Genomic DNA, 15,650 nt, shown 5'->3' on the forward strand with positions numbered 1-15,650 from the left:
TGGAGCTGAGTAATACGGTTCTGATTTATGTGGTGTAGATCAACCAACCTATGGCACAAACTCCTCACATTCCACTCTACCAGCATTTTCTGTTCACATTCCCAAGTGGTTTTAGGAAACCATCCTCTGAGGAAAGAATTTGGACTTTATCCCCTATTTTGCTCTTCCCAGAAAAATATTTCTTCTTCCTATATTTCAGAGTTTTGTGCAGCAGAAGCCAAACTGAAGATACTGATCATGTCATTCATATTAGTTTGCTGCAAAGGGACTTTTTGTCTCCCTCCTCCTCCCCAAACCCTCTTGAAAAGGGCAAAGGAAGGGTTGGGAAAAAAATATTAGGGATGTGTTCATTTAGATTAATCCTTTATTATCCATTATCACCGCTTCACATTAATATTAATATAAATCTATTTCTATTTCCTTCCATATATCATACAGGTAGTAAGGTGACAAATTTATGGAAGTTTATTTGGAGCCTATAGCTTAATTAACCCCCTCAAAAAGAATTACCTCTTCAAAGTCAAGCTGGACAGAAACCCACCCCTTTTTGTAAGGTGAGGGGGTTTTTTTCCTTACGAAGCAAGATCCTCAGCCAGACAGCACCAAAGCATCCAAACGGTAAGCAATTTATTTTTTATCGGTTTTATTTCACGCTGCCGTGAATAGCAGAGGTATGTTTTCCCTCTGGACTAATAACAGAAGTCAAACCAAGTGAATTCCTAGACAGCCGAACGAACATCAGCCCGACGGGATTAGTTACAGACGCACCCGTACGCGAGGCTGGCGGCGGTCCCGCTTCCCGCGGGGGCAGCGGGGGACCCGCCGAGCCCCGCTCAGCCCCCGCCGGCCGCTCCCGGGGGAAGGAGGGCTCCAGGGCCACTCCAGCCCCGGGGCGCGTCTCCGCCCGCGGGCAGCCGGAGCGTCGCTCCCGCGCTCTCCCGGGATACTGGGGCTTCCCAGGGGGACTCTCCGCCAAGCCGCCGCCTCTCCGTTTTAGGCTGCGTCCCCTCCGTCAGCGGCGGGGGGAGCGGGCTCCGGAGGGGCCGCGGCGGCGAGGCGGGGGGAGCTGCCTCACCCCGCCGGGGGTCTGCGGGCAGGCGGGGAGGGACGCACGGGATGGGGGGGATAAGGGACCCAGGAGGGGATGCACGGAGGGATGCAGGGTGGGATGCTCCGGTCCTGCCGCCACCTCTCAGCGCGGCGGAGGAATCTGCGGGTAGTGCTGCTCGTGGCTGTGACGGTGCGTGTGCGGCGGAGGGATCGGAGGGATCGGCCGGCCCGCCGCGCTCCCGCCCCCTGCGCGGCGGCGCGGCCCCGCCGATATAGCGCGGCGCGGGGAGGCGCGGCCGGCAATTGGCGAGCGGCGCTCCGCGGGTGCGGGGCTGCGCGGAGAGGAGCGGCGGCGACAGCGGCGGCGGCGACAGCAGCGGCAGGGTTTGCCTGGGCTGGCCGAGCATCCTCCAACTTGGAACTGTCCACCGGGGCGAGCTCCTGAACATGAGCCTCCTGCCTCTCTACCTGCTCGGATTGCTCCTCAGTAGCGGGCAAGGTAGGAGCGCGGCCACCTTCTTTTTTTTCCTCTTAATTATTATTCTTATCTATGCTGTCCGTTCGCTTAAATGAACGGAAAAAAAAAAAAAAAAACCCGGAGGAAAAAAATAAAGCAATGCATTATCCTGGAACCAAATTAAGAAGGACCTAAAACTTGCTACATCGCCCACCTTTTTTTTTTTTTTTTTCTTTTCAGTCTTCAAGAGGTGTCATTTATGAGGAGGAATAAAAAAAAAAACAACTGTACAATGCTAAGTGCACTTAACTGCTTTGCATAGCTTTCTGCCTTTTTTTAATTTTTTTTTTTTTAATTTGCGCCCGATAAATGTGTGAGAGAGATGAAGTGATTATACAAAATCTGCGGAGCACTGGTCTTTAAAATCCGCGTCTGCCCGTGGGAAAAGCAGTGCGGGCTTCGTCCTTAGGAGCAGGGAGAAGTGCTGGCGGTAGAATCCGGGAGAAACCTGACCTGAAGTCTCCCTGTCGGGGTTTCTCCTCTCGGGAAGACCCTTCCCCACGCGTTGCCGGGACACCGAGCGCCCTGGCCGGGGGTGGCGCGGAGGGGAGGGCGCTGCCGGGGCTGTGTGCGGAGCGGAGCCCCTTGTGCCGCGGAATAGCACCGCGAGGGCAGGTGTGTGCGGGGGACGGGCTGCCGCCTTCGGGCTTCGTCCTTCGCATATCTATGTGCTCATCTGTTTATTTATTTATCTATTCATTCATTGATACACAGATGTACAGTGCTTCCAGAAACGCGGACTTGCGGCTTGTGGTGCAGCCGAGGGGTTTAGTTGTGTTTTTTTTTGGTTTTTTTTGTTTTTTTTTTCTGGGGCTGACATATCTATACAGCTATTTGTTTATTTTGGGATGTCCCCTGCGTGGTTACTTAGGGATCTGTGCTTTTGGCAGAGACTGGGCGGGAAGTGCCGCCGGGAGGGGCGCAGCCGCTGGCTGAGGGATAACCACCCGCCGTGCTCGGAAAGTGTTCGGGCAAGTTCCCGGCGTCCAGCCGGGGCGCCGAGCCGCGTGGGACTAACCCTGCCCCCGCTCCCTGCCCCGTGCGAGCCCACGCTCCCTGCACCTGAGGGGATGAGCGGTGGCCCCACCTCCTAAGGAGGTTTTAGGGGAGAAATAAACCCCACCCAGCCCGAAGGCCCCAGCGGGGTGTCAGCGGGAGCGGCGGGGGCCGGCCCCGGGCCGCGCTGCCGCCGCCGGGCAGCAGGGGGCGGCCGAGCTCCACGGCGCCGCCGGGCAGGGCCCGGGACGGGGCGGCCTCGCCTCACCGCTCCCGGGCTGCCCGGGGCTGGATGTGCCGGCCACGGCGGGACGGGGCGGCCTCGCCTCACCGCTCCCGGGCTGCCCGGGGCTGGATGTGCCGGCCACGGCGGGACGGGGCGGCCTCGCCTCACCGCTCCCGGGCTGCCCGGGGCTGGATGTGCCGGCCACGGCGGGACGGAGCGGCCTCGCCTCACCGCTCCCGGGCTGCCGGGGGCTGGATGTGCCCCTGTGCGGCGGCAGCAGCAGTGACATTTGTTGCGCTTGAGGAAGGCACGGTGGGCTCAGGCATGATGCCAAGAGGTGTCAAGAGCCGCCGCTGCGTCTCCGATCTGCGGCTAAATCTCACACCGTCCAGGCGTTTTCTTTCGGCGACAAAATAAATTAGCAAAAAGCCACCGTGTGCTCTCAGTTTCTATAGAAAAAGCTTCCTTGCTTTTGCCACCTCGGGGTGAGCCGGGGAGGTCTCCCGAGGAGCAGCGATTGGCAGCACTCCGGAGGCAGAGGACGGGAAAGCTTCCTTCAGGCTTTGCACTGATCTACCTGGCTGTAATGATGTGCGTACGGATCCGGAACGCGCCTCCTCCGACGGAGGAACGGCAGAAAGAGACTTTCTGAAGTGTGATTTCTGTAGCGTAGGAGGATCGCATAGTTTAGGTATCTTACTATCACAAATGTCAGGAGATAAATAATGGAGTGAAATTACGGATGCTATTAAGCCGAGTTTTAAAAATTACAGGATACATATGGGGGGGGGGGGGGCGTGGGAAGAAGAGGAGGAAAGCTAAATAAACCTAATATTGGTAGTAAGTTATTTCCCTCCGTTTAAAGAAACAGCTTCATTTTATTCTTTTTAATAAAGAAAGGGAATTGCATTGGCAGAGTACGATTTTTTAACTGACTGTAGAAATAACAGAAACATGCAGGCTCAGTCCACAGCAGGGCATAGTAAATGGGAATGGAGGAACATCTGCATATGGAAAATACATCCATTTAGGTTGCTAGGGAAGAGGCATTTTCTACAGTGGTGTTTGGGGGGGAGTTTATTATTTTTAATTTTAATGAGCATTAATGAGGTGAGGGATTTATTGTAGCTCTGGTTTTTTTTTTTACACCGCCTTGAAGTAATTTTGAGAATTTCTTTAAGTGAATCAAATAATTTGAGAGGCTATTCCAAAAACTCTTGGGATTTTTGGTTTTTTTTGTGTTTTTTTTGTTTTTTGTTTTTTGGTTTTTTTTTGTTTTTTTTTTTTGGTGGGAATGCAGTGGTAGGGAACACTTACATCATCGAATGAAGATGGTGGTGCTTTTGAGGGTCACTTTTTTGGTTTGTTTTTAAGAAAAGCATTAATATGTGAATATTAAATGATTATGGCTTTTTAGATAGTTTGGATGGCTAATAAAAAGTCAGTAACTACATTTGGATCATTTGCTTTGGAACTATTGGAAGTCCTAGGTCCAGGATTTATATTTTGAAGGATATAGCTACAGTAGATTTTAGGAAGAGTGACTGAAGCCTTTTCTTCGACAAGTGCTGGTGTTTAAGACTGGAGAGAGGGAACTGTGCTGTATTTGTTCTATTCCAGAAAATCAGAGCAGTTTGAGAACGAGTAGCAGCCACCCCCTCCCCCAGCCCCTTACGTTAAGAGCTTATGAATGTCATAATTATCTACCAGGGCCAAATATTCCCTCTCCTAATTTCATCACAAGGGAGGAGTTCAACTGGCAGTGTTATTATGCTAGAACAAAAGGGTTTTTTTCTTAACCTTTCAAAACTGTCCAGACAATTTATCCAGCTTGAATTATCTTTGCTTTAATAAAAATTGAAACAAAAATCAAACAAAACACACACGCACAGACTCTCCACCATACCACAAACCAAAAAATAGAGTATACTGCACTCTGTAAATCTGCCTTTTAAGATAAGTAGTGATAAAGAAAGTTTCCTTGGTTTTTAACAGTGTCTGGGGACACTGACTTGAAGTGGATGAAATAGACATCTTCCCAAATTGTAAAATCTTATTTCTTTTACCACTCTGCTTAATACACATTGCTTTAGGTTAGCAATTTTTTTTTAGTTGCAGTAGAAAGTATTTTGCTTGTAGAATTTAATCTATTATGTGTTAATCCGTGAGATTCATAGGGGCGAGTACATTGTGCTTCAAGTTTCTTCTTTTCACTGCTTTGATATGGAGTTTCTTGTTTTTCCTGAAGAGTTTCTTTTTGCAAGTGCTTTGAAAGGATTGTTTGTTAATAAGGAACATTTCCCCAGGGAGATGCCACCATGTGTGTCTTATTCACCACCAGTCTGGAAACCTGCTACTTTATGCTTTTTGTGTAGTGGACCCTTGACATTTGGAATTTTTGAAATCAGTGATTTTGCTTCCTGGATTAAGTGGAACTGCTGTTTTACTCTGATTGTACACTGAATCTGAAGCAGATCCTGAGACTTCAACCACACATTGTTTTCTACTACCAGTTGATTTGTACTGCATTAAGATTAAAATGCAGTTTTTATCTTTCCTTCTCATTTTCACTCTTCTAAAACAAACAAAAATCTGACAAAATCACGTTTGATTTTTCTAGTTTAGGCTATGTTCTCTTTTTCAGGTGAATATGACAATCAAATATCTGCCTGAAAATAAACCTGAACTGATGAGAAGTTCTGAAATATTGACTTGGATAGACATGATAGGTAGATGAGAAATATGTAGAGAGCTTTATTTCGTGTACTCCCATACAAATGGAATTAGAGACACTTTTATCATTTGCAGTAGGTCTAAATCATTAAACATATGAACAATAAAGTCATAGACATAGAGCTTTAAAGTCTTGTCTACAAAGTTGAATAGCATCATCTGGACTTTTAGGGTACAACACACTTATCTAAATAACTTATTATTTTTATCTGTGGAAATGCTGCTGGATTGTTAAAAGCCATTTATATATTACTTGCCTTTCATGACCACATTCTTCAACAAATATTTTGAGAACAAATGCGGTATTTGTTTGCCCTTTCACTGACCTTTTCTTTGAGGCACCTTTTGCAAGTGGTTCATGTTTACTTACCGATTTTCTTTCAATTTACTCCAGTAATCCTGCAGTTACATTCAGCACATGCCATTTGATTCCAGTACAATTGAGTCAAGTTAATATGACATTTTGAGAGACACATGTTTTAATTTCACTGTAATTTGTGTCTGTGAGTTGAAAATCTATTATTGAAAGAGTAGGATATGAACTTCTTCAGGTAAAGAATTTGGATAATGTCTGGTATTCAGTTTATATCAAATGATTCATGCCAGATGTTTTATTTGTTTGCTTGGGGTTTTTGTGGGGTGTTTTGGTGTGGATTTGTGTTTTTTTGAGGTTTGGTTTGTTTATTTTTTTTAGCATACACATTTGCTTTATGAAATAAGGGCAGTATAATTGATGAAGTGTATCCTGAAGTTCTACAGGTCATTTGAACCTCATTTTCAATGTCTCTTGAAATTCAGCAATAGGGTAGACTGGAGGAAAAACTTAGTCATAACTTGAGTTATCCAAATATGGAGGCTTGTTGGAATCTCACAAACTAGATCCAGGCTGATTGGTAACCTATATCTTAACACCAGTTTTTATTTTGACCTAAATTAATTATGACTTAATTCTGACCTAGCTACATGGTTTCCCCCTTGGTGTAGTTAAGTGCTTCATAGTTCAGGTATTCAACTAGAATATTCAATTTTTGGTAACTAGCTTAAAACTCAGAATAATTTTTAGTATTAAATATGGCATTCAGAGTACTACTTGCTGTTACCTCAAGAGTTTGAAGATGTCCAGCTTCGGTGATGTAATTCTCCATCCTTTAACAAAATATTGCTTTTGTAGCTCACTTCCTCTTAAAATTGTGTTTGGATGGATTTGTATATTTTTAAAGGCTATCAGGAAACTAAAGAGTTAACTTAAGAAAGCAAGATACTTGCCAGATGCCTTTGTTATACCATAGCATCTTTAATGGAGTGCCTTCAAAAATAAGGGTACCGAGGTTCTTATTTTCATTACAATCCTGAATTTTTGCAGTGTTTGTTATTTATTGTCTGATGATATCATTAATTGGAGAAGACATTTTCTGATTTGTTTTGCTGTAGATGAGGAGAGAATCTGCCTTTTAATTTCTTGAACAGAAAGAAGAAAAACAGGGAGAGTCATTTATCTGGTTACAGCTATTCGTGGTGACATCTTACGATATTAAAATCTTCACTACTTGAAAAGAAATCCATGTAAGTGTTAATAAAAGTTATGTGGAAAGGACACAAAAAATACAGGCACCAACAATGTTAGAAATCCTTGTGTTCACAAAACTGCCAAGCCTTTGAGTGCCCCACATTTAAGTGGCTCCATGGAAGCACTAAACCAGAGGCCCATTCGTAGCTGGAATTCATTGATTTCAGTGGGTTCACTGGAGTATGTGAAAATGTCTCTTGAAATGGCAGGAGGTTACCAGCTTTTATTTTTGAAATAGCATGAGATAGGCAATATTGTCCATTTATGCTGCTGTTATGGTTTAGGAAATTATGATTAACAGAAAATTTCTCTCTTTGCATTTGTGCATTAGCAGCTGGATCATTAATGAAAGCATGGGAGTAATCGCCTGAAATACAACTCTAATGATCTACTGCAGAATGAGATATTTAGTACTTAGATATTAAGATAACTGTGAATATTGTCATTTGTGAGGCATTAGAACAGGATTCACACAGAAGTTGTGGATTTTCCATCCCTGGGATTTTTCAAGTCCAGGTTTGGTGGAGCTCTGAGCAACCTGGACTAGTGGGAAGTGTCTCTGCCATGACAGTGGGCTTGGAATGAGCTTTGTCCCTTCCAATCCAAGCCAACCTATGATTGTAGCCAAACTCCACTAATTCTAGTCATAGGAGAATGTCCATTGACTTGAGTTTGTGTTTCCATGAGAGACAAGAAAGACCAGTTCTTCAAAAGCATTTATGTCACTGTCTCAAATAGGTTATAATCTGGGAAGGAAGGAGACAGTAAAGTGTATCAACTAAAAATTCATTACACAGTTTCTGCCTATTTAGGAACAATGATAAAAAATTGCAGCCAAGCACCTGCTGAAATGTTTTACCTGCTTTCTGCCTCTTCTGGAGAAGAAAAAATGCAACACTTAGGTTTCACCTGCTCTTTAATATGATGCATAAAGATCATTGCAAATAGTATGAAGAGAACAAGTCTTTCAGAAACCTATTTGGCAAGCCTGGAGATATACTAACTAAGGGTGTAATTTTTCACCAGTTTCCATGGTCCAAGCATAATCTTGTCTGAAATATCCAGTTTCTGGATTGATAACATCCAGATAAAATTGGGAAGCAGCATGTAGTACTGTGGAGGTTTTGTTAGCCTCTTCAGTAGTCCTGCCTATCATTACTGAAATAAATTTCCTCTTAACTATACAAGTTCCTCCAAGAACTATCTTTCCATAAAAAGCATAGATCTTTAATATGTTAATTTATGTTCATTTAAGATGTAGTGGCTCTCAGTAAAAAATTGAGAGGGAAATACAAGTGGCTCTTTTTTTTTTTTTTTTTTTTTTTTTTTTTCCCCAGAGTTAAAATTTCCTCCTAACAAAATTTGTATTGTGACTTTAGAAGGCTGCACTGGTTTTCATTTAATGTTTTAATTACCTGAATAGTATTCCTAAACAGCTGACAAAGGTTGATGAATAACCTCATAATTCAGGAATAGTCAGAGCTGTAGCATATGAATAACTCCTAAGGATACAAATGAAACTTTTCAAGATGATGTTTCCCGTTAGCTAATACTAAACTGATTGTTTGCATTGCACTTGTAGTCTAAGGAACAATACCAGCTATGATCCAAAATTCATGCTTGGAAATCACACAAGAAGTCACTGTCCTGACCATTTTGCCCAAGAGGTCAAGAGGTGCCATTTGGAGCATAGTATGAGCTCAGATTAAAAACACCCATTGCCAGCAATTTTCTTGCTACTAAGAGATGTTGCACCAGATTCAGTCAAGCTGTGAGTAATTTCAAAGCCATTAACTTTGTAGACCTTTGTATTGCAGCTGAATTTGGCTTGCATGAACTGAGGTCTTTGCTTAAAATAATTAAGTATTTAAAAACAGAAACACATAAAGGTATGATACAGATAGCTATAAATAGGAGAGAAGAGGTAATCTTGCCTCTTATTATGAATAGTTTCTTTAACTGATGACAAAATAATTTGTGGTTTTTTTATTGTAACAGGAAATAAGTAATCAAATTAATGTGTTACTATGACATTGTTATTTTAATTAGTCAAAGCAGAATAAACTACAGATCCAGTATAGTTTATTTATGGGGAAGAGACTAGCAAATGAGGATACATTAAATGTACTGGAAAGCAGTTATCATAACACAGCATTTTTTTAAGAAGTTCCCAAACATACCATACTCATAAACTAATGTTCTTACTGGATCAAAAAAAGATTGAGGTACTCCAGTGACCTCAGCAGGGACTCAAAGCAGGAGTCATAAAGGAAAAAGTAAGTACAGATCAGGAAGAGCGTGATACTTCTGTCAGTGCACCTACAATGTTCAGGGATGTGTCAGGTTATATCTGTGTGATCTTCCTTAATGATCTTGGCATATCTTTGTTGTGTGAATTTGTTCTTAAATCTGCTGATACTTTGATCTGCTTGGTACACTGTGTCAACAACTTACACAGGAGAAAAAGAAGTCTGAAAAAATAATGTTCTGTCCTTTAATTGTGGTGTTACAAGTAGTGGAGTCATACCAGTTCCTTACTTGACCCTTCTGTGGCATTCATAATTGCATGTAACACAGAAACTGCCCATCTCTTATGTGATGGACTCAGAACTACATGTTATGTTCATGGGCTTTCCAGTGAAAAATACTTTTTTTTTTTTGCTTAGTAGTCAGCTCCCTACTTTTTTTTTAAGCATTTTATTTTCCTACCCTTTTGGTAGTAGTAATTTTAATTTAATAAATGGTAATGTGAAGTACTTGAATTTTAAGCAGATCTGCATCAGGCCAATTGTAAAAAAACCTTCCTTGTTTGTAAGTATCTCTTTTGCACTATAATCAGTGTTGCAAGTTGTGCCTTACAAGGGGGTAAGGGCTAAAACTGGTCTAGCAGTAATCCTAATGAAATAAATGCTGAGAGAGATTTGGTTGCTAGAAAGATGATTTCTAGGGATGAGAATATGGAAAGAGCAGAGGTACTTTAGAAGAAAGCCTGATACATGAGTAAATGGCTATAGACTGATTAAAAGAACAAAACCAACCCCTTGGGATGAAAATTAATTTCTCACCAAAAAAGCAGTGACTCTGGAGCACACAAACAGGAGAAAGAAGTATTGTTAATCTTAAGATGGTTTAGAATCATAGAATGTCCTGGAATATCATAGAATCACTTTGATCATGGCATCCAGCTCCTGGCCCTGTGCAGGAGACCCCAAGAAACTCTCTGTGTGTCACAGAGCATTGTCCAAATGCTCCTTGAACTCTGTCAGGCTTGGTGCTGTGGCCACTGCCCTGGGGAGCCTGTTCAAGTGTCCAACCACCACCTGTGTAATGAACCTTTTCCTGATATTCAGCCTAAACCTTTCCTGACACAGCTTCAGGCCATTCCCTTGGACTCTGCCACTGGTCAACACAGAGATCAGTGCCTACACCTCCTCTTCCCCTCTCAAGGAAGTTGTAATTGCAGTGAGGTCTCCCCTCAGTCTCCTCTGCTCCAGGCTGAACAGACCGAGTGCCCTCAGCTGCTCCTCATATGGCTTCCCCTCCTGACCCTTCAACATCTTCATTTGCCTCTATTGGATGTTCTCTAATGTAATGTAATTCCTATATTGAGATAGCAAAAATTGCATACAGCACTTAAAGGGAGGCTGCTCCAGTTCTTACAAAGTGCAGTCTTAAATTCTTTGCATTTATTTGATTTTTTTTTATTTTTCATTTTGGCAATAATAGAGAATTGCTGTGACAACATTGCATAACATTTAAACATGGTTTTTGCTAATCACCTGAATGATCTGGTATGAGGAATCTTTATTTTGCAATAGAATCTTTGGTTTTTCTGCTTTCTGTTTGGTTTTTTGTTCCTGAATTCTAATTTTATAAATCTTGTCTTATTCATCTTGGAATTGAAGATGAATTATATCCAGCTGGGCATTGTTGTCTGTAATAAATAATGTAGCAATTCTCATACTCCTGTGCTTTCTCTGTTGGGGAACAATACCCAAAAATAATTAAGCAAAAACTAATGCTGACTTTTCCCCGTGGAGACTGTCTGTGCTATGATATGAATGCCACATCTCCAGTCTTTTATTTTATTTCAAGAAACTGGTGTTATGCGAGATGAGTTCTACTAACAGAACTGCACACATCCTGCAGCCATGGAACTCCCACTGAAGTTGAGTGTTTCAGGGGTTGTGCTGGTTGCACTTTTCAGGGTCTGATTGAAGCTTTCAGGAGTTGTATAAATCCCCTATGAGTATGAGGGAATTTTGATTCAATGAAGAATAGAAAAATCAAGTTCTAACTTTATGTACATTTTAGTAGTGGGTATGTTTATAAGTAGTTCTGAAAAAGTGTGGGGTTAATCCAAGAGCATGAAAGAACTGGAAACTAAAGTGTGACAGATTCTATTCAAGAGATAAAGTGCAAGAGACAAAAAAGATATTTTTCTCAGTGCTTTTTAATAACAAATCCAAAGATACATTATAAATTGTTAACTACTGATTTCATTCTCTCCCTCTGGGAACATATGCAAACTTTGCAATTAATCATCACAGTCACTTAGCTGCAGCCCGGGCTAGAACTGTGTTGGCAAGTTTAGCATTCAGTATGAAAATTCATCACTAAATTAATCACTCGTTTTTGCTTGAGTTTTTGAGAGCTTTGATTTACTTGTTTGTTTTGGTCTGAAGCTTTGTGACACTGGTCAAAATTGTTCTTTAGACGTTCAGTATGCAGGTCATGCCTGCAGGTCTGTAAGTGCCACTGTCTGAGCAATCAGATGTTCTATGAACTTGTCCCAGTTTATGGCAATTCCACACATTGGGTTCAACAGCTTTTAGCATTTAGTCAAAATAAACCTTTCCAGCACTTGTGCATTACTTTTCTGTGAATTAGAATTCTTTCTTTGGATTATACAGTCTGTGTGCATGTAAAATTTATGTTGCTGGGTTTGAGAACTCTCTCAGATGTGGTATTTCTCTATGGTCTCCTAAATTTATGGTAGACTTATTCTGATTTTACCATTCTTGGAAGAAAATTTGTAGTATTCTGTTTACTGTCATGATAGTGATTTTCAGTTCTGTGGATACATGATACAGTCCTGAGTGCATGGGTTTTGTATGTGCTGCTAATTTTAAAAATAATTTTGATCTTGCATTCAAATTTCTATATCATTTGCAAACAGTAGTTTGTATCAAGATTCTTATCTGTGTTCTAAAATCTCAGGAGTCATCTGTTTCACTCTGTACAGCCCTTTCTGCCCCACTCTCACAGCGTTTTATTTTTTGTGGTCCTAGGTATATGAATGAGCACTTCATGAATGAGCAGATATGAATGGGGAAACTATTCAATAAATAGTAAAAATGGTAATGAAAAGAAATAAACTTCTCTGTCAATCATATATTTTGCATTTTTAGTTACGTATGATCTGATTTAGGAAAAAAACAAACAAGCACAACTAAGGAAACCCAGAAAGCATCCTTTACAGTGGAAAAAATCTTCTGCTGTTAGATGGAGTTCTAATTTCTGTTCCTCTGTGCTCATTTTAAAACAGGATAGATAACTGTAGCCAGTGAGTGTACCAGAAAATTAAAAGAAAGACTTTATAATCATGTAAATATTATAAAAGCTAAAGAATCTTACTTTTTTGAGGTGATTAGTAAATGTTGCTATTGCTTTGTTACACCTTAAGTATTTTTGTGACTGTTTTCCAGACTGTGAAGCTCACTGAGGAGTGTTCTTGAAGGTTTTTAGATACTCTTAGTCTTTAGACATGTAAGTCAATGCAAAGTAGTGCTGCAGAAAAAACATTTCTGTTTGTAACTACACCAACTCTATTTCCTGTGACCTGCAGATATTAAATAAATAACATGCCTATCTGTCTTCCTGTAGAAAATCCTGTTTCTGCAGTGATGATCTGTTTTTACCTACGAAAATGATTGAATTATCTTTGAATTACTTTTATGAATGTTTGATCAAAGACAAGAGTGTTCTAACAGGGGGGAGATGGGAAACTCAGGCAATAGGGAAGGAGGAATCCTGAGTGTTTCTTGAAGTTTCATGTTCTCCAACAAGAGATGTTTCTTGGTCAGTGGTGATGGTATTCTGTTTTGGGTTTTTGGTTTTTTGGAGGAGTAGGACTGGAAAAGCAAAACATTCTGTTTTCATAGTCTTGGAGGTGTTTTTATAGAATCACAGGATTGTTAAGGTTGTGAAAGATCTTTAAGTTTATCAACCATCAACCCAGAATCGCCACCACATTCACCGTTAAACCATGTCCTCTGCCATATTCACACGTTTTTTGAATGCTTCCAGGGATGGAGACTCTACCACTTTCCTGGGAAGTCTGTTTCAGTGTTTTATAACCCTATCCCATTATTTTTTTTTTTTCCTAATGAAAGCATCACACAAAGTTTCACATAGCACTTGTAAGACGGGAAGACAATCCCTGCTCATAAAATTCTGCTACTTGATGTTTTTCTGAAATTTGATGCTAAAAACAGCTGCATGTGTCTATGACAAAGAATTACTAAAACAGCAGAAATGAGAATACAAGCTTTTCTAAGGAGCTGTTAGGAAAAAAACCCAAGCAACTGTGCAGTGAAGCAAAAGCTAGTTTTCACAGTAAACACTTTTGTGTAAAAAATCAAATTGTACTGTCAGTCTGAATTTAATTGTTTATGAAATACCTTTGTGTAAGATTTAATTCCAACCTAAATAAATATTTGTTTTATTTGGGTTTTGTTTTTTCTTGTGATGGAGTTTTTGGGGTGTTTTGGAGTGGGTTTTTTTGGGGTTTTTTTTGTTTGTTTTCTTTTACATTATAAAAATACTTTTCCTACTGTCTTAAAAGAATGAAAATATGAGTAAAGCCATAAAGTCATGCCCCTATGGATATTTCATTCCTTAATTGATGTGAAATGAAGCATAAAGAAACTTGAGAAAAGTCAGAGTCCATCACGAATCCATAGCTGAACCAGCTATTTTGATTTCTTTTCAATACTTTAGTAGTCATCCTGCTTTTATTTTGTGATGTGATACAGAGTCCAAGCTGACATGGAAATATGCACTGATTGTAAACTGCTTTCACTGTTGTTCTTTGGTGCTGAGCATGTTGATTGCAGGAGTCCTGTCTCTAATGAGCCTAAGTGGATGGTGGAATGTTTGTTGGGCTTGAATTGGCATTTCTTTAGAATCCTAAGGAGTATCCCTCAGAAATCTTCACTTAAATCTGCAGATTAGTGAGGGGAATGCTCAGTGGTTCTTCTTAAGAAATCAGGGAATCAAAACAGCAGTGTGCTTTTTGGTGGGAAAATAAGGGGGAAGGGAGAGGAATACAAACAAAAAAAATGAAAAATCCAGCACAAAGCCAAAGAAAACCCCTACTGTGGGTGAAAACAACCTGTAAGACATGTATTTAAATGTTTGTTCCCCACTCACTATTCTGACACTGCATCAGAAATTACTTTTTTGTGCTTTTGAAATAAGAACTGTCAGTATGTATCTCTTTGAAAAATTAAATTGAAAAACCAAACTGTTTCACTTTCATGGCCGACAAGGCTGTTTTGGTGTTCTAAGCTGGTTGTGAATGCTGGGCTGACAATGCTTTGGGTGTATGAAATCAGGTGAGAAAGAAGTTGCCAGTATTGATATGTTCAAAGCCTGACCAAGCTTTTTTCTTCTTTCCTCAAAACTCCATTTACTAAAATTGCCAGACTGGATATCTGTAGTTGTGGTTTTGTATCTTTTGGGAGTGAAGGTGGACCTGCTTTTGTCTTTCTGATTTTAGTTCCCATTTAAACACTGGTGACTTGGTGTTACACAACTGTCTTTCTACACAGTGATGCACACATTGATGCACACTAATGCAAAATTAATTATTGATAATATTAGTTTCAAATATAGAAATAGCTAAATAAGTCTATGTATTTAATCATGTGATAATGTTAAAAGGCAATATTGTTACTTAGGCAGGTGTTTTGAGTGAGCAGTTTACAGGGCACCAAATGCTGGTGCAACCCTGTGTACGTTCTTTAATCCCACAGTAGAAATGGAGAGGGCTCTGGAATGTAGATTGGAATGCATGTTCCCTGATCCCTTGAAACAAGTGAGAGAACAGAGTAATTAGAGGGGCAAAATTTATGTGTCCCCTTCACTGTTTGTACACACAAGAGGTTATCTATTGCTGTAAATTGGATTGGCTGTATAAACAGCAGCATAATTTATGTAGAGTTAGGTCTAAAAGACTTGGAAAAGAACAGTGGAAGAACAAGAAGGGGATTGTAAAGAGAAGTACAGAGAATGCAGCTGTACTTTAGTACAAGTAACTGATGTAACTCATATTGACATATTTCATTACAGCAGAATTTCTGTGTGTTTTAACCATTGGCAGTGTAGAGAGCTGGGGACCCAACATTGCAGTGGAAGCTTTAAACCTGTATGCAAGGGCTATTGAAAATGCATATTTTATATCTTAAACCAATCATACATAATAAATTCATAAAACCAATCGCCACCTCCTTTTGCTGATCTATGAATATTCATCTTTGCACTTCTTCCCCAGTAGA

General features: G+C 40.8%; 1 protein-coding gene across 1 annotated transcript in view; it reads left to right on the forward strand.

The window, feature by feature from the left end:
* Positions 1-1,253: 1,253 nt before the first annotated feature.
* Positions 1,254-15,650, forward strand: part of NCAM2 (neural cell adhesion molecule 2) — a 281,301-nt gene continuing 266,904 nt past the window's right edge. The window contains exon 1 of the mRNA XM_086883383.1: positions 1,254-1,549. Coding sequence (XP_086739509.1) covers positions 1,498-1,549 — 52 coding nt within the window. The 5' untranslated portion in view covers positions 1,254-1,497. The remainder of the gene's footprint in view (positions 1,550-15,650) is intronic.

Source organism: Cyanistes caeruleus, chromosome 3, assembly GCF_971803275.1.
Source record: "Cyanistes caeruleus chromosome 3, bCyaCae1.hap1.1, whole genome shotgun sequence".
Lineage (NCBI taxonomy): Eukaryota > Metazoa > Chordata > Aves > Passeriformes > Paridae > Cyanistes > Cyanistes caeruleus.